Genomic DNA, 20,089 nt, shown 5'->3' with positions numbered 1-20,089 from the left:
TCGCGTTATTGATGTAGTTTTCCTTCTAATTTCGCCATCAACACGGTGTTTTCAGACGGAAAAAAGTACCCAAAATGCATTGTGTGTCGCTTTGTCGGGTAGTGACGATACCAACCGTGACGTCACGTAGGGGATCGTCCCCAACTCGAAAACAAGACTTCCGGAATATTCAGCGCGAGTCTTAAAAGGTAAACTATAGCTCTATGCGCTGGAATCTTTGTCAAATGCGCTCGGTAGAAGTCATTTGAAGTGATTTTACAAATAATGGACGCAACTTGGTGGAGGTGTCGGTTGTCCTTTAATCTGCGTTAAATTTGTGTGTCTCTTCCTTCCTCGGCAACAGTCGAGGGTGACGGCAGAAGGCGAATTCCTTCCACTGGACAACCTGGACATCAACGTTGGCTTCGACACGGGCACCGATCGGATCTTTTTGGTCTGGCCGGTCACCATCGTCCACGAGATCGACGACCAGTCGCCATTTTTCCAGATGGACCGCGAGACCCTGGAAAGCGATGGCGAACTGGAGGTGGTGGTGATACTGGAGGGCATGGTGGAGGCCACGGCCATGACCACGCAATGTCGCACTTCTTATCTGGCCTCGGAAATCCAGTGGGGTTATCGTTTCGAACCGGTGCTCTTTGAGAAGAAGGACTGCTATGAGGTGAGGACCCGAAAACCCCTTCACATCACCTCTACGTACGAGGGATAGCGATTTGGGGAGGGCTTTGCAACCTTTGCATTTTGCGTAATACTCTACATTGCCACTAGGTGGCGGGAAAAAAAAGCAACCCTGAAGGAGAGAAGCACACTGTCCATCGAATCCTAGCAAAAATATGCCAGATACTGATTAACTCATTCACTGCCATTCACAAATTTATTTGGAATTGAAAATATGACGTAGAGTGCAATCCCTGAATTTTTTCGGGGTTTTTTTATGCTTGGGTGCTGATAACGTGCTGATCAGACCTCTGGCAATGTTGGGATTTTTCAAAAGAGATGAAAAAGGTCAAAATCCCAAATTTATTCGGGAATTGGATACATGACGTAGAGCGTCTTTCTCGAATTAGATAAAGCGTCTTTCTGTTGGGAATTGAAAAAGGTCGATTCTGTCATTCCCAAATTTAATTGGAAATATGACGTCGAGCGCGTTTCCCGAATTTTTTTTTTTTTTTTTTTTTTTGGGTGCCAATAAAGCGCTGGTCAGACCTCTGGCAATGTTGGGATTTTTCAAAAGAAATGAAAAAGGTCGATTCGGTCATTTAAGTCACATTTGTTTTTTGTTTTTTCCAGGTGGACTACTCGTTCTTCCATCGCACTTACGAAATCCCAAACACGCCCTTGTGTAGCGCTAAGGAGCTAACCGAGCTCAAATACAACAAGAACTCACCACGCTCGTCGTTCTGCTACGAGAACGAAGTGGCAACTCTTGAAGACGGCCTCGAACCAGCGCCCGAACGTCACGCGCCATCAAGCCACCTCCGCTACACCTGAGAGAGCGTAGACTCGATTATCCGTGTCGATGTCGCCATTTTGGCTGATTGGTCCTGGCAATCTTTGAACAATTCCTTGAAAATGCGAAAACTCTGCCGAGTTCCGACCTGGCCCATCATCGCTGCAGCGCAAGCCACCGTGGATTGGACGAGCAACACCGCCACCTAGCGGTTGTCACTTGCAACTGCATTTCTCGTGGAAGGATTTTAGTGGAATTCGAATGCGTGTACACTTCCGGGTGCACTTTGGGAATGTATTTCAAAACGATGCTGATTTACAGTCAATATTTTTCACATGGTAAGTATGCGACAATACAGTGAACCCTCGTTTATCGCGGACGGGAACCGTTCCTAAAAGAACCCGACATGTTTGAAGGGAGTCGGTAAATGTTCTTTTTTTTTTATTATTCATAAAAACTGACGAGTCGAATAACGTTCAATAGCTTCTGATAAACACGTGACATAAATAGACGAGGAAGACTGTAAAGGCGCTTAGAAATGAAATGTGTTATTAATATTATTTATTATTATTATCATATACACATTTTTGCACATTGCCTGGCAGTCAATGAGTTTCGAAAGGTGCGTATTGAAAGGCGCTTATAAATGAAATGTATTATTATTATTATAAATGAAATGTATTATTATTAGTAGTAGTATTTGTTGATATTGATATTAATATTGTAATTGTTATTGTTGTTTCTGTAGAGTGGATTTGAAAGGCGCTTATAAATGAAATTTATAATTATAATAATAATACATTTCATTTATAAACGCCTTTCAAAACCGTCATGGACACTTTACAGTCACTACTTTGGCTGAATGAAACTCCTCCTCTTTACCTCAATGTAGTTGTTTTTGGCACAAAAGTCGTGTTTAGTGTCTATTATCGCACTAAAAAGGCTAAGTCGTTTTTTGTGGTGTGTATTTTTTTTAAGAAAGAAAAAGAATATTGTACATGCACTATAAATACAAAGTAATAGCTAGCTAGGTCTCTATTTGCTATATTCCTTGCTAGATATCTATTAGCTAGCTAGCTGGCTGGCTATTTGTTGGTTATCTAATAGCTAGCTGGCTAGCTGGCTATCTTATTAGCTATCTAATGGCTAGCTAGCTAGCGTTTTATTATTCCTGGCGCGTCTGGCTGCCGCTGCTCACCCGCGAAAAGAATATCCTGTGACTGTAAAGTGTCCTTGAGAGCTTTGAAAGGCGCTTATAAATGAAATTTATTATTATTATAACATGCATTGAATGCAAAGAATTCAGTTTGTCTCTCATGATTAATTCATTTTGGCCAACAGAGGGCAGCATAATGCAAGTACTGAATGTGTATAACTACAGACGCAGTAATATTCATTACTTTTTGCAGAGGATAAATAATATATGCCAGTGAGGTTTTTTTATATTGTCGTTTATGCGGTGAGGGGATCCCCAAATTGGTGTGGGGTTGAATGAATCATTTCTGGAAATCTAGGATAGATTCATATTTTTTATTTCTGTTATACGGTTATTAATTGTTGTGTCTTGCCATAAACATCCACCCTCAAGTTCTATTAATAGGCCGTGTCACGATTTGCAAGGAGGTGGTGGACCCTAAAAAAGGCAGGCAAAAGGGAGGAGCAGGGTGTATTTGACAAAACTCAATATTGGGTGGAAATTGAGTGACTAAAACCCTGGCACCGGAGTGGACATATTTTTGCACATGACTGGCAGCGAATGTGTTCATTTTTGTTGCGTAGCAAAGTTGAAAGCAAAAAGTGAAGATGGCGGCCATTTGTAAAAGGACAGGCTAAGAATGTGACCTAGCGTTAGCTGCATTGGTGAAGGCATTTATTTTGTCACAGGTAGGTATGAAATGTTTGCTTGGGGTGCCTTTCACTATTTGACTAAACATAATGGCGGACCAGCCCAACTATCCAGTTCAATGTCAAAAGTGCACAAAATATTGTACTGCCCTCTCATGGAAGTGGGAAAAAAAACATTGCCAGAGGTCTGACCACCACTTTATCGGCACCCAAACCACAAAAAAAGAACTAATTCGTAATGGCACTCTCTGTCTTATTTTCAATTCCCGAATAAATTGGGGAATGACGGAAATGACCTTTTTCGTTTCTTTTGAAAAATCCCAACATTGCCAGAGGTCTGACCAGCGCTTCATCAGCACCCAAACAAAAAAAAACCAACTGCTAATAAATTCGGTAATGCCGCTCTACGTTTTATTTTCAATTCCCGAAAAAAAATTGGAAATGACGGAATTGACCTTTTTCATTTCTTTTGAAAAATTCCAACATTGCCAGAGGTCTGACCAGCGCTGTATCGGCACCCACACAAACGAAAAATAAACCCCAAAACTCAAACTTTTCAATTCTCGAATAAATTCGGGAATAGCAATGAATGAGTTAAGAACGCAATTTAGTCCGTAAAGCAAGCATGAATTCAAATTGACAAGTGGACCAAAAAATGATTTTTCTTTTAAATCGTCATCAATCAAAATGCAAATAAATGGCCGATATGCTAAAAAAAAACTACACTCGAAGTATATTTGTAATTAGTTACTCTCCACCAGCAAAAAAAAAAATATCCGTTTCATACGCGTCAAGCCTGTCGGGTGGATCAGTGTCGGTCGCTGTTCATCACGTACTTTGTGCGAATCGTGTGCAACCCAAACCGACCCCAGATCGGTGTCCAATCTTCTTGTCAGCCTCGTCGTCCAAAACAAAGGACGTCGTGGTTGCGCGAGGCTGACGCGCGACCCGCCCAGGCACCTGCTGCGGCGCTGCCGTTGGCTGTCGTCGACACCCGCCCCGCCCACCCCGCGTCGTCATTGGTCAATCGGCGTCATTGCTTTCATGCCATTCGTCACTGCTTCCGTATGGTACCAGTCAAGGGGCGGGTCGGATGTCACCGAGTCGTCAAGGGTGGCTTCGCGGTTGCCCCTTTGTAGCTTCCCATTGGCGAGTGTCTCAACTGGGCCCGAACTTTCGCTTCTGATTGGTGTTTGGACCGGAAGTGTGGATTTGGTGCTGAAGCCTTTCGCTCTGCCCTTACTCTCTCTCTCCTTTTCTCTCTCTCTCTCGCTGTCTTTCTATCTCTCTCTTTATCTCTCTCTCTCTCTCTCTCTTTCCCCTCCCTCTGTGTCTACTTGATTCCCAAGCAGGACGTGTGTATGTTGAATGGTGCGGCTCCACTGGGCTTGAACGGTACGATGATAAAAGAACGTTCTCCTCTGCGGTAGGCTCCGACACCTATCCGAGAGCAAAAAAAAAAAAGCCAAGAAAGATCCCGAGGACGGTCCCTCCGTTGACCTTTAACCGTTTCGAGCACAAGCTGAAGGTAAGAGCTTTGAAGCGGTGTCTTGAATTTAAGTTGGGAAAAAACGGAGCCGCCGCCGGTGTGTCTTGAACGCCTCATATTTGCACCTTGTAGCCAGGCTAAAGCTAGTCGAAGCGGCGTAAGAATCAACGTTAGTGGTGAGGCGTTCACGGGATTGTTTTTTTAGCTTTGTTAAAAACAAAGACGTGCCTCGAAATGTTTTTTTACAAAGGGAAAGCCACCGGCTGTCTATGACCGTTTCATTACGCATTGCAGCCGTTGTGAGCGGCAGCCAATCGGTGTGCTATGAACCTTTTGTAACGTGAGACAAAATAAAAGTCAGGTATTATTTTTCGCTGCCATGTGTCATTTTCGCCTTCCACATGTCAGTCGGTGGGGAAAATGACCAGCAATCAATCGATCACCGAGGTGTGTGTGTTGTTTTTTTAGTCACAGGGGAAGGGTGGTGGGCATTGTCAGGGTCCCCACGCTCACAACGCCCAGGCAGGGTGTGCTTGCATGTCATTTTCATAATGGCTTCATTACAAGCCTTTGCCTTGCTGATAAAATGCCTCATTATGCACCTTTAAAGCCAACGAGAGGAAGGCGTGTCTGCCTCCAATGTCATACCAATTCAAAATGGATTGAATTCCTTTCACTCCCATGTCTTATCTACGGAGGACCCCCGCCCCTCCAAAATAAAATATGAAATATTGCTTGCCCCCCTTCAGTTTGCGTCTGTGAAGTGTCAACCCCCCAAAAAATGTCACCTGATTCATCAAATAGCTCTCAAAGCGGCTTCAAAAAAAATTAAGACAATTGACTATTTGACCTGGTCCTTACAACCCCCAACACACAATACCTGCTATATTATTTGTTATTTTTGTTGTTGTTTTGACTTCCAAGATGGCTGCTACTGTCAAAGCGGTTAAAAAAATGAACTCCCTCCCAGCCCTGCCCCCCCTGCCCCTTCCCACTGCCACACTCACCAAACTGTGAATACACGCTATGCGCTGTACTATCATCCTGAACTCTATTTTTTTCACTTCAACCGTTTTTTGTTTGTTTGTTTTTGCATGACGACACTACCCCACTTTGCATACGACACTACCTCATTTTACATTCAGAAATTACATGTATTGTCTGTCTTTTTAGAGATATTTTAAGTGCCTTGCACAGTGGGTCCCAGAGGACATTAGTTTCATCTGTGCTGTATGTCATGCATATTAGCATATTTGACAATAAAGCTGACTTTGACTTAAAGGACAACCGACGCCTCTGGACAAGTTGTGTCCATAATTTGTAAAATCACTTCAAATGACTTCTACTCAGCGTATTTGACAAAGATTCCACGGCATATAGCTATATTTTACCTTTTAAGACTCATGCTGAATATTCGGGAAGTCTTGTTTTTGAGTTGGTGACGATTCCTGACGTGACGTCACGGAAGGAACGCCCCTGACCGAGAAAGCGATACACAATGCATTTTGGGGACTTTTTTTTGTCTGAAAACTTCGTGTTGATCCGTGTTGATGGCGAAATTAGAAGGAAAACACATAAACAACGCGATGGTGAATCGTTGTGTGTTGCACCAAGACTACTATTTGATACTAGTTGACACAAATTCGCAGCAGGCAAATCAGCCCATTTCCAAAGGAGCTTGGGCGCCATCTTGTGCATTTTTTGGGATGCTACATTGGAGTCCTTATAGCTCGAATTGATACGGAAGGACGTCTTTAATCGATTGCAAACATTTATGCTTTCCTCTTCAGCACTATTTGAATCATATTCATAACTGGATGACGTGGCGTGACGTCACGAACAAGGGGGCGGGATCTTCTTAAACTCGCCATTTCCGAGGTCATTTTGAAGTAGTTTTGGGACACTTGAAGTCATTTTGATTGGTGTTTTGCATTTGACTAGAAATCTCATATTGCGTGTTTTGGGTATTTTAGATGCTATAAAACGTTTTTCTGATGTCAGTTAGGAAACAAAAAAAATGGTGTCGGTTGTCATTTAAGACAATTGAATGTTTTGACGGGGTCCTTACACCCCCCAACGCTACTATAGTATTTGTTATTTTTGTTGTTGTTGTTGTTTTAACTTCCAAGATGGCTGCCTTTACTTTTCTCTTCCTTTCATGACTTTGCTGCTGTGAACTTGTAATTTCTCGCAAAGCGGCTTAAAAAGAACGACAATTGAATGTTTTGACTTGGTCCTGGTTGGGGGTGTCCCAACGCTACTATATTATTTGTTATTTTTGTCGTTTTGACTTCCAAGATGGCTGCCTTTACAGCAGCTCCTAGATCTTGTTTTTCTACTTTTTCTTTCTGCCTTTGTTCTTCCTTTCATAACTTTGCTTCTGTGAAATTGTAATTTCTCTCAAAGTGCCTTAAAAAATGACTATTGAATATTTTGAGGGGTCCTTACACCACCCCAACACTACTATATTATTTTTATTTTTGTTGTTGTTATGACTTCCAAGATGGCTGCCTTGACAACAGCTCCTCGGTCTTGTTTTTCTTTTTTCCTTTTCTCTTCCATTCATAACTTTTCTGCTGTAAAATTATAATTTCTCCACTGCGAGACTAATAAAGCTCATCTCAGCGTGTTTATTCCTTTCCTTGATTCCTTTCTTACCTTCTGTCCTATCCTATTTGTCATTTTACACTTTAACCATTCTTTTCAAAACAACGGGATTCAAACCCAGAACCTTGAGCTGTGGTGCAGATGCATATATTTAAAAGAAAACAAAAATAACAGCCTTAAATAGTAGATAGGCCTCGATTTGGGTTGTTGTTTGTTGGGTTGCAGCGTTCAGAATGTTGCTATGGAAGGAAGCCGTTTGCTTCTGTGTGTGTGTGTGTGTGTGTGTGTGTGTGTGTGTGTGTAGGAACAGGACAAACAAGACGGAATTGTGGCCCAATGAGAGTCCGCATCTCCCACGCTTGCCAGCCACACAAGATAGAAAGTTTATGATGTCAAGTTGAACGTAGTGAGGACATTCCAGCAGATGTTTTTTTTTTCTTGACATTGTTGATGATTTTGGATGCAAAATTGACCACCACGATGTTGTACTGGCGATCACATGCAATGATGTCATTTGGAGTGGATTGGATTAGTGTTTATTAGTCTCCCAGTGGAGAAATTGACATTTCATCGGAGCAAAGTGATGAAAGGAAAGGAAGAAGTAGAAAACCATCTTGAAGTCAAGAACAACAAAAAAACTACTGATAAATACAATAATAAAATAAATAGATTAATAGATTAATAGATACATAAATAGATGAAGAGTTAATATATAAATAGATACATAAAGACACAAATTAAATAAATAAATAAATAAATAAAAACATACACAAATAAATAAATACACGAATACATTAATAAATACATAAATAAATCCGTAAATATATTATATATATATATATAAATATATATATATAATATATAAATATATATATAAATAATAAATAAATACATAAATCCATAAATTAATTAAATAAAAAAATAAAAAAATGCTTCATACAAAAATTGGGTGTGCTTTGTTGTCCCAAGGGACAACAAAGCATACATAACATACATAAATACATAAATACATGAATAAATAAATAAATAAATAAATAAATAATACATACAAAATTGGGTGTGCTAAATAAATATATAAATACGTACATAAAAACATACATAAAAACATTCATAAAAACATAAATAAATAAATAAATAGATAAATCATACAAAAATTGAGTGTGCATTGTTGTCCCCAAAGGGAAACCTGCCTCGGGACAGGATAAATAGCTAGCTTAGAAACAGCTAATGCAATTGAGAAAACGTACACCTGACCATTAGGGTTGCTATTTTTTTTTGTATTGAAACCTTCCATAGGAATAAAAGGAAGCCCCCACACCCCAAAAAAAGAATTAACATAAGTAATAAAACATTTGGGTATCCTTTGTCGTCCCCCAAAGGGAAACCTGCCTCGGACAGGATAAATAGCTAGCTTAGAAACAGCTAATGCAATTATGAAAAGCTAAACCTGACCATTAGAGTTGCTATTTTAGTTCTTTTTATTTTTGGAAACCTTTAATAGGAATAAAAGAAAGTCCCCATGCCCCACCCCCAAAAAAAACAATTAAAAGAAATAATAAAAAATAAAAAAAATTGGGGCAGGGCATAAATAGCTAGCTTCGATACAGCTAATGCGATTGTGAAAAGCTACACCGACCATTAGGATTGCCAATTTAGTATTTTTTTTATTTTTGGAAACCTTCCATAGGAATAAAAGGAAGCAAAAAAGGGGAAAGATTGGCTGAGTAGGTAATTTGAGGAAAATATATGATCCCAGAATCCAGACTGGATGACTTGCTAGCGCTACGCTAGACTCCATTTTTTCCCAGTCATTAATTCCCATGTTCAGTGTCGTTAACTTGGAACCATTGAATTTTCACCTCAGTCATTTTTATATTTCAAGAAGAACATTTAATAATAAAAAAATAGGGCATCTATATGTCGTTTCCCCAAACCAAGCGAGAGTTATTTGATTGCCACAAAGTGACAGACTGGCTAGCTAGCTGGGTGGCGCTGCCTCTATTGTCTCTTCCACACCCTGTCTCATTGTAACAGGTTTGGTAGTGGCGGCGTTACAACAAAACAGTGTCATCAACAAACGTCGCAAGTCAAGAAAAAAACAAAAACGTCAGAGCGTTAGTACGACAGGAATCAAGCCCGATGACATACCTGCCGTGGCTCGGAGACACCGAATATTTGACACGCGCTAACCAACTGGCTGGCGGGGCGCTTTCACAGTCGCTCGGCATTTCTCAGCGCCGCGCTCGGTTTATCGGATAACACGACGAATTCTCGGGAGTTGCGCTTCGGAAGTCACGAAAGTCGCTCGTGTGAATGCGACGGAAGGGGACGGCGGCCATGATGAAGGTCGCGTGACTGTCCGCAAAGCGTTTTTTTCATCGTGACAAAATAAACAAAGTCAGGTTATTAGTCATAGGAGTGTTTGGTTCTGGACGTCCGGACGTCTTTTGAGAACTGGTGAGGTTTTGTGGAAGAATATGTCATTGTCTCCGATGTCAATTTCTATAACAGTGGAACAATCAAAGACAAAGCGCAATTGTGGCTAGTTGTATGGGACCGTTTTTATCATCATAATAATACATTTGATTTCAAGCGCCTTTCAAAGCTCTCAAGGACACTTTACAGTCACAGACAAGCATAGATACATTCATAAATAAAGAGAAAACACATAATACGAAAACCAATAAATAAAATACCCTTCTAAATAGAAACAGTTTAGTTTGTTGTTTTTGACAGAAAGCTTCTAAAATGGCCGCCGTTGAAGATCTTTCAACCAGAAATGGCCGTGCTTCATTTTAGAATCATTGCCATTATCAAATTATTATTATTCAACTCTTGTTTTTGGTAAAAATACAACAAAAATCGTCATTTTTCAACTTAAATCATAAATTTGGAGTTATAACAACACTTTGACGTACAAATAGACCAACAAATTAACTCATTGACTGCCTGACTCTTCTTTTTTCTTTTCCTTTGGGCTTTTCCCTTCAGGGGTCGCCACAGCGAATCAATGTCCTCCATCTTTCGCGGTTTTGTGCATCCTCTTCTCGCACACCAGCTACCTTCATGTCCTCTTTGACCACATCCATAAACCTATATAATAATAATAAATAATAATACATTTGATTTCTAAGCGCCTTTCAAAACTCTCAAAGTCACTTTACAGTCACAGGACCTGTGGGTGAGCAGTGGCAGCCACATGCGCCAGCATTCACTAAACCCGCAATAACTCAAATAGATAGAAAGTTAGCGAGCTAGCTAATACATAGCTTTTCATTGTCACCCGAATTTGGTTAGACCTCTGGCTATCTTTTTTCCCTCCCACGAGGGGGCGGGACTTATGTTTTGCACAGCCGCCCCCATTTCAAGCTCATATAACTCCAGATGATTTAGGAATTAACTTTTTTTTCCAATGAAAGAAGAGCTTCTAAGGTTTCTAACGCTGTATTGAATGTTTATGTAGTCCTAAAAGTCAATATTCTGTGTGACCTGCAATTTGAGTGACAATGACAAAAACCCTGGCACTGGAGTGGACACATTTTTGCACGTTTGGCAGTCAATGAGTTAAAAATGTATCTTTTAAAATCCATATCGGACCCGAATAAATGTCATATTCGCGGGTGAGAGCAAACCAAGCAGCGAGCGTTCACCCGCGTCGTCATCAGTCTTTGTGGCCTCATTGGGACGTTTTGGATGGACCGCTTGTCACGACGTTGTCACAAATCATCAGCGCTGCGATGGCCCCCTGTCGTACCTCCGTGTTCATTTCACGCCGGCGACCTCGTCTTTCACACAATAATCACCCGGAACGCTTTTGTAGGAGCACTCGCTTCCACTTTTCCACTTTGCGACGCTGCGGCTCGTTTCACTCAGCTGTCACGTCAATTTCATCCCCCTCGATCCCCTTTTCACGAATCTCGGTCTTCCCCTTGAGTTGTTCTGTCTTCCAATTAGGCCATCGCTGGTGCGCGCTTACTTCGCATGTGGCCTGGATGCTTCCTGCCCGCTATTCGTCCTCCCACCGTGTTTTTAGTCCTCCATTATGACACAAATCAGATGTGTGTTCTAAATGTCTGATCAAAAAACATTTGTACAACTTTTACGTTTTGAACCGGTCATTTTTGCGACTTTACGTGCTGGAAAAAATAGACAACCAACTTGCCATGAATACTCATTCGAAATGATATTGCGTGTGCGGAAGAAAATCAAGGCCTTTGGGCACACCGGGAAAATACGATAATTGACTCAATGAGCCCCCAAATGTTTGAAAATGCTGATTTTCAAAATGTTTTTTTTTAAATTTTCTAAAATTGCGACAATCAACAAAAGTTGGCTACATTAATTAACTCATTGACTGGCTAACAATGTGCAAAAAATGCGTCCACTCCAGTGCCAGCGTTTATTATTATTATTACAGTAAAGTCTCGTTATATCGATATTCAAGGGAGTCCGAAAAAATATCGATATAACCGGGACTATCGATATATCCGACCCTGTTTGCATGTAATTTTCTCCGTGCGTGCATAGAAATAGTATCGATATAACCGGGACTATCGATATATCCGATATCGATATAACGAGACTTTACTGTATATGAATCTGGAGTTATATGAGCTTGAAATGGGGGCCAGATGCACAAAATACAATGGAATATATAGCCCTTTAACAACAGCTGATGCTGCAACAAAGCACTAGTATGGAGAAAAATGGAAATGCTGCCCCCCTGTGGAAAGGAAAAAATATTGGCAGAGGTCTGACCAGCGCTTGATCGGCACCCAAGCATGGAAAAGCAAAACCTGAACAAATTTGGGAATGGCGTCATATTTTTAATTCCCGAATCAATTCGTGAAGGGCAGCGAATGTGTTAGCGGTGGTTAGCGGTGGTTAGCGGTGGTTAGCGGTTGAACTCGAAAATGAAGGACAAACATTGTAGTGAGTAAACTCATCAAATTGACCGCGACAAATATTGAAATTCAGGTTGCAAATCCGTGCTTGTGATGGCGTTCAGGCTATAAGCGCTTTCTGTTTGAATCATTTTAATGGAGCCTCCCCTCCCCCCCTTTCTCCCTTGTCACAGTGTCAGCAGTATCATGTCTCGGCCATTAGGGGGCGTCGCGAACGATGTCACCCGCTACCTCACGTCGGGGGTGGTCCCGGCTTCCCCCACCGCCAAGCAGGCCACGCTCTCCGCCGCCGGCCAGGCCGACTGGGCCGCCAAACGTTTGGTGTGGGTGCCGTCGGAGAAGCACGGCTTTGAGGTGAGTCAGCAAAAATGGAAGAAGATAAAAATCAAAACGTCGTATATTCAAAGGTTGTTGCGAGCAAAGGCTGTCGCGCATCCAGTTGACCCAACAGTTGACGTTCAGATCGGAATTTTGCAGTCACGACAATTGTCGGGAGACCCCCGTCGCCGAGTTGGACTCAAGCAAGCGTGTACAAGTCATTTTTTGCCACAGTGGGAGGGGCCACATCTCAAAAATACTCCAAAAATATTGACTGTTATTGGTGTTTACATACGACAGTTTGACATTTTGGTTGGGACGATAGCAAGCAAAATGGCACTTGACATGCTTGATTTGCTTTGGCGGGCCGAATAAAATGATGCGGCGGGCCAGATTTGGCCCCCGGGCCTCGACTTTGACACCTGTGATATAGAGGAAGGTGTTTTTAGCCGTAAAAAACTATTTTTTTGCCGCGGGCCACATTGTAGTTATGGTGTCCTTTTGGGGGCCATTTTGAATTTGTGGAAGCCATTAGAATGTTTCGTCCCGTCCACATTTTACATCTAGAGCGCACAACAAATTGATGAAAAACTAGTTTTCAAATTGGAAGTCCGAAATAATGGCTGTTATTGTTGTTTATATGGGACAATTTGACATTTTGGTTGGGACGATAGCAAGCAAAATGGCACTTGACATGCTTGATTTGCTTTGGCGGGCCGAATAAAATGATGCGGCGGGCCAGATTTAGCCCCCGGGCCTTTACTTTGACAACTGTGATGTAAGGGATTAGCCAGCTCGCTGAATAGAAAGAGCGCTACCTAGCGAGTCGGCTAGCTAGCTAGCCCAATAGTTGAACGTGGAACTCACAAGTTACAGAGTTACGACCACCCGTACTTAAGACCACGACCGCAAGACCATTTTTTAAAAATTCTACGCCTGCCACCGCAACGCGCTAGCATCCGGCAACGCGTACTACAATTTTGGCCAGCCAGCATGTCACATACTCACACAGCAATCTACTGCGTGACTACACTCAATACAGTAGTTACACAGTGCAGATACCGTCTCGGCAACATCTCCTGTCGTACAGTACACTGCTTTTCTTCCTTCAGCGTGTCGATAATACAAATTATAAAATGATAAAGATGACACTAAAAGTTATAAAATGTATAGTTGAACTATAAACAGATTGGTATATCATAATATTCAATCGAAAACGTTGCTTAAAAACAACTGATTGACACGGTATACTATCCTGCCGTGTAAACGTCACGTCGGCCATTTGGAATGGATTTGGACTTGCGACCGTTTTGTCGGAACGGAACCAGGTCGTAACTGGGATGTTACCAGTCTAAGGCTTTTATTGATTGAAAAAAGTTTTCCAAAACCGGAATTAATTTGGGAATGGCGCTCTATGTCATCTTTTCAATTCCCCAATGAATTTGTGAATGGCAGTGAAGGAGTTAATTCACTGATTCATTAAATGAATAAATAATTAACCGCTTAGTTGATTAACCGATTAATCTTCATTTCCTTTTGGCTTTTCCCTTAACCGATTAATACTTACTGATAATTGATTACTTACCTAATGAATTGATTAATCTTAATGAATTAGTTGGTGAATCAATCAGCGTCAAGATATGAAAAGCCGTTGTTGGTTTAGCCGTGTCGCTAAATAACAGCACTTTCTCCTTCCGCGTGCGTCAGATGTCTGGAATTCTCTCAACGTTAGCGTTTAGCCTGCTAAGTCACTCGGTCGAAGCTTGCCCATCCCTCGCCACAGTTCTGTCGCCGCGGAAAAGCACCCATCACACATACCGCGCCGCCAATCAAAATGACCCAACAATTTATAGTAATAATAATAATAATAAGAAGAAGAATAATAATAAGAATAATAATAAAAGTCTTATTTAGTAGAAAATGATGTTTTATGGGGACCTGGGAACGGATTATTGTCATTTTAATGGTTTCTTATGGGAAATAAATGTTTGGAAGACTAACTTTTTGCCTTACACACACTTTCTGGGAACCGATTAAGTTTGTAAATTGAGGTATCGCTGTCCATCAAAAATCAAGTTGTAACTAATGCAGTTTAATGTCAAAAGTGTCCATTGTAATTCCACTCGAGAGGCCTAACAAGGTCAAATTCCGTCTTCCGGTTTTTTTTTTTTTGCGGTCCGTAGTCGGCCAGCGTCAAGCAGGAGCGCGGCGACGAGGTGGAGGTGGAGCTGAGCGACAGCCAGAGGCTGCTGACGCTGTCCAGGGAGGAAGTGCAGCGCATGAACCCACCGCGCTTCAGCAAAGTGGAGGACATGGCCGACCTGACGTGCCTCAACGAAGCCTCGGTGCTGCACAACCTGAGGGAGCGCTACTACTCCGGCCTGATCTACGTGAGTCCGCACACAAGCAAGACCAGACCACCCGACCCCCCCCCCACGCCCGCCCCCCCCCTTTTGGGCGAAAGTGCCATCGGAATTGACCCGCCACCGGAATCGGAAAGCGTGACCCTACAGAGTCACGCTTTCCGTTGCATTTTACGACATGGCTACGTCCATCTGAATACATAAAAAATGAGGTTGTATAAAGTAGGGTGAGGATTACATTGGATTCAAATTTGATTAGATGACATGAAATAAAACAAGAGTAGGATTAGAATAGATTAGATAAAATAATATTAGCATTAGATTAGCATTATATTAGCATTAGTTTTGGATTAGCATTGCAATAGATTAGATTAGATTAGATTAGTGGAGAAATTCCCAATTTACATTTAGCATTATATTAGCCTTATATTGGCATTAGTTTTAGATTAGATTAGCATTGCATTAGATTAGAATAAATTAGATTATATTAGATTAGATTACATTAGATTGGATTAGAATTATATGAGGAGTAGAATTATATTATGATTATTTATTAGATTAAATAAAATAAAATACAATTTGAATTTGGTTAGGATTAGATTAGAATTAGATTCAATTAGATTATAATAGGTTAGATTAGATCAGAGTACATTAAATTAGATTAAATTATAGTAAATTATATTAGATTAGATTGCAATAAATGTAAATTTAATTAATTTAATTTAGATTACATTGGCTTCATTTAGATTAGATGATTTTTTTTTCTAGATTAAAACAGATTAAATTAGATAAACAGGTTTGATTAGATTACATTTAACTACATTAAATTAATTTACTTTAGATTATATAAATTTAGATGAGATGATTTTTCATTAGATTAGATTCAATTAAATCAAATCAAATTAAATCCGATTGGATTAGATTTGTTTAGATTCGATTTGTTTCGATTATTATTATTATTATTATTATTATTATTAATTTTAGATTGGATTAAATTAAATGACATTAGATGAGATTTATGTAAATTAGTTTAATTTAAATTAGATTAATTTGGATTTGTTTAGATTAGGTTATATTACATTGGGTTAGATTAATTTTAGATTAGATTCAATTAGATTACATGAGATTAGGTTAGGGTAGATTATATTTATTTAGGTTAGAATTGTTTAGATTAAATTAGATTTCATTAGATTAACCTTTATTAGTCTCAGAGTGGAGAAATTGACAATTTATAGCAGCAAAATTCTGAAAGGAAGGGGAAATGAAAAAGAATAAGCAGAATTGCAGCCACAAGCTCCCAAAGAGACATTGGCACGTGGTCTTGCTAGGATGACGTGGCAAGCCAACAGCACCACAGCACCACAGCCTGCCTGTTGAACACCCGTTTTCCACTTTTGCAGACCTATTCCGGCCTCTTCTGCGTGGTGGTCAACCCCTACAAGCACCTGCCCATCTACACCGAGTCCATCGTGGAGATGTATCGCGGCAAAAAGCGTCACGAGATGCCGCCGCACATTTACGCCATCTCCGAGGCGGCCTATCGGAGCATGCTACAAGGTACGTTTAGCGCCCGCTATCTTCCAGCGTCTGCTATCAGCGAGGCTCGCCTGGAATGCGCCGCTCAATCGCGTGCGTGATCTTTGGTCGCGCTACCTCGCCGTGAGTGCGATTCCAGGGTGTGGCTTACCCGCCGCTTAGCGCTCTTATCAAAAGTGGATAGAAATTGGACTAGCGACGGGAATTTAGCATTTGACATAGGCGGACTTGACAAAAGTACTTGCCCTAGTACTTGCGCTAGTAGCGCCTGCCTGAGGGGAGTTGCTGGAAAAGGTGGTGGGCAGGGTGCGGAGGGTGGATAAAATTGACACTACAGTATGCTAATAGCACACGCCCAGAGTTTAGATAAAAAAGCTAACAAGCTACGGTCAAAGTCAAAAGTCTTCAGATAAGTTAAGTACAGATACTTGAATTTCCTACTGTACTCAAAGGTGTCGTTTGTAACTTCTCACCGCTGGGTTGGCGACAAAAAGGTAAGGATTTTGAAGCAGGTGGAATGAGCAACATCTGTGCCCCAGGGTGCCTCCCTGAGATAACAAGACGGGGCAGATCGGATTGTGGGGCGATGTACGAGGCACCACCCTCGGGGTTGGCTGCGGGCGTGTTACCGCGGCGACAGAACCAGTACGACCAGTATGAATTCTTCCACGCTTCAACACATGTGAAAAGATCCTATGGAGCGCTGACGAGTCCGGCCAACAAAGAATGTCCGGAAGGAGGCGTGCGCGACCTTTTGTGGCTCCAATTGGGCGGACAGCGGAGGAAGTTCGCGTCATCGCAATTGGCACGGATCAATGACTCTGTTCTCTCGTCTGTCAATCATGCGACGCGTCGCTAAAATGAGGTGTGCAGTCGTCGGATGGCTCATTTGGATTTGCAGTGGCATCTTGACGTCAAATCAATTGGTGGCTCGTCAAATGCCATTGAGTCTTTGCAGCCGCACAAAAAATTACATATTTTGTTGACGAAGCCCTTGGCTTACGAACTTTTCGGTTTACGAACGTTACATTTATGAACATTTTACCTTGGCATACAAACTATTTTTCGGGATACGCACTGAGTGCCACAATGAGGGATGTGTCGTTTGCGAACGAGCCCGTTCTACTAACGAGAAAATGGCAGCCGGCTTGTTTTGATTCTCTATTCCCCACCCCCAGTCGTCGGTTAAAGCCACGTGATTGGTCAAGAACGCAGCAGTGAGGGCGAGTTTTACAGAAACACAGAGCTGCAAAATAAAATAGATAGGCGGACGACAGAGAGTGAGAAAATGGATATAAAACACAGTGAAATTTGGACTCGTTTCAACTTTATTGAGAGTTCAAAGGCATCGATTGATTAATTAATTACAAACGTGACAATTTTAGCCTTCACAGACAGCGATATTAGCTCCCATGAGTTACGGCATGAGAGCTAGCATACATGGCTGTGACTCATTTTCCTAAAATAAGTGTAATTAATAAATAAATACATGTGCTTGTAATTAGTTGTAATTAGTAATTTTTTTGATTAATTAATTACAAACACGTGACAATTTTAGCCTTCACAGACAGCGATATTAGCTCCCATGAGTTACGGCATGAGAGCTAGCATACATAGCTGTGACTCATTTTCCCTAAATACATAAATAAATCAACAAATAACAGAGAGAGTGAGAAAATGGATAGAAAACAGTGACATTTGGACTCGTTTCAACTTTATTGATAGTTCAAAGACAAAGTGTAGACTGCAAGGTTAAAATATCACATCAATCAGGCTCCACAAATAACCCGTCCAAGCCATCTGTACACTTGATGCAAAAAGCTATCAACCCAGCTAAATCGAACACAATTGATGAGGAACTAGGTAAAATTATGGCAGAGAAAGCACGGCAACTTCATCGTCAAGAGGCAACCTGGAAGTTCTTCATCCATTGATGATTTCAAGGCTCGCCACGGATGGTTCGAGAACTTTAAGCGTCATACAGGGATTCATAGTGTCATTCGTCATGATGAGGCAGCCAGTTCTGACGATAAAGCTGCCAAAGCTTACAAGGAATCATTCCTCAAGATGGCTACTCCATTCCATCAAGCCATCGACCATCACAAAGGTCAATAAAATGACTTGATTATAGAGTATATTTTATTTCTTTAATTACAATAGCATATCACATTTATTGTACATAAAATAATGTATATTTTGTGTAGTTTTCAGGCTTTAGGAAAGTAGAAAATGATGTTTCATGGGAACCTGGGAACGGATTATTGTCATTTTAATGGTTTCCCATGAGAAATTATTGTTTGGGATACACACTTTTCGCCTTACACACTCTGTCTGGAAACCAGTTAAGTTTGTAAGCCAAGGTATCACTGTATATCAAATGAATAATGCTCATAGAAATACAAGTGCTTTTCCAATAGTCACGTGTAGCCAGAAGAGGGGGCCGGCCAACTTGTCAACGTCACCTTTTTTGATTGACGACTTGATGTGATGTCACTTTTTTTTTCTTTTTTGCCTTCACACAGAGCGAGAGGATCAGTCAATCCTTTGCACGTGAGTAGCCGAAATCTGCCTCCTTAGTTTTGCAAGCCTTGCTTTCGGGTAATACGGGATTGGTTCACGTCTCTTCTGGCTTTTTCACGACCTTTTTGGAGTCCCGCTTCATCGTTAAATTAGACCACAAAAGAAAAAATCATGACAACTAGCATACATTAAATGCGACTCCCTTTCCAACGCCCCAAAAAAAGTTCATAGTTAGTCAAATTAATTAGTTAATTGATTGGTTGATTAAATTAGTTTAATAATTCTTGGATTAATTAATAACAAATATGTGAGAATTTTAGCCTTCACAGACAGGCATGAGAGCTAGCATACATGGATGCGACCCCTTTTCCTAAAATAAAATAATATAAAATGATATAAAATAATAAAAAATAAAATAAAAAATACAATAAAATGATAAAAAAAAATACATCAATAAATTGTTAATTGGTTGGTTTGTTAATTGATTAATTGTTTTATTAAGTCTTTATTTAATTAATTACAAATATGTGAGAATTTTAGCCTTCACAGACAGGCATGAGAGCTAGCATACATGGATGCGACCCCTTTTCCTAAAATAAAATACAATAAAAAAATAAAAAAATAAAATAAAATGATATAAAATAATAAAAAATAAAATGATATAAAATCAATCAATAAATTGTTAATTGGTTGGTTTGTTAATTGATTAATTGTTTCATTAATTCTTTAATTAATTAATGACATATGTGACAATTTTAACCTTCACAGACAGCGATGTTCGTTCCTGTGAGTTGACATGAGAGCTAGCATATCTGGATGCGACCCCTTTTCCCCAAATAATTAAATATATTTGTCAATTGATTGGTTGATTAAATTAGTTTCATAATTCTTGGATTAATTAATAACAAGTATGTGAGAATTTTAGCCTTCACAGAAAGCAATATTGAGTGAAGTCAGAAAGTACAACAATGTACCCTGTCGATCAGTAGCGAGGAAAATCTCAGGCTGTTTACAAGCGAGGTCGCGGCGGAAGTTAGCTTGCGGCAGTTAGCTTGCG

At 40.6% G+C, this 20,089-nt stretch overlaps 2 protein-coding genes across 18 annotated transcripts in view; both read left to right on the top strand.

The window, feature by feature from the left end:
* Positions 1-2,510, top strand: part of kcnj14 (potassium inwardly rectifying channel subfamily J member 14) — a 32,493-nt gene extending 29,983 nt beyond the window's left edge. For all 11 annotated transcript variants that reach the window (XM_088997743.1, XM_088997740.1, XM_088997741.1 and 8 more), the window contains 2 exons: positions 344-661; positions 1,291-2,510. In XM_088997743.1, the coding sequence (XP_088853869.1) occupies positions 344-661; positions 1,291-1,491 (519 nt within the window). In that variant the 3' untranslated portion in view covers positions 1,492-2,510. The remainder of the gene's footprint in view (positions 1-343; positions 662-1,290) is intronic.
* Positions 2,511-4,600: 2,090 nt separating this feature from the next.
* Positions 4,601-20,089, top strand: part of myh14 (myosin, heavy chain 14, non-muscle) — a 40,713-nt gene continuing 25,224 nt past the window's right edge. For 4 of the 7 annotated variants that reach the window (XM_088999236.1, XM_088999235.1, XM_088999233.1 and 1 more), the window contains exons 1-5: positions 4,603-4,823; positions 12,469-12,649; positions 14,797-15,003; positions 16,377-16,533; positions 19,035-19,062. In XM_088999236.1, the coding sequence (XP_088855362.1) occupies positions 12,482-12,649; positions 14,797-15,003; positions 16,377-16,533; positions 19,035-19,062 (560 nt within the window). In that variant the 5' untranslated portion in view covers positions 4,603-4,823; positions 12,469-12,481. Of the gene's footprint in view, positions 4,824-12,468; positions 12,650-14,796; positions 15,004-16,376; positions 16,534-19,034; positions 19,063-20,089 lie in introns of all 7 variants that reach the window. The other 3 variants (XM_088999239.1, XM_088999238.1, XM_088999234.1) reach the window with 2 other exon arrangements.

This window comes from Hippocampus bargibanti, linkage group LG06, assembly GCF_051943395.1.
Source record: "Hippocampus bargibanti isolate YZ-2025 linkage group LG06, ASM5194339v1, whole genome shotgun sequence".
Taxonomy (NCBI): domain Eukaryota; kingdom Metazoa; phylum Chordata; class Actinopteri; order Syngnathiformes; family Syngnathidae; genus Hippocampus; species Hippocampus bargibanti.
This window is presented reverse-complemented; position numbering and strand designations above follow the sequence as displayed.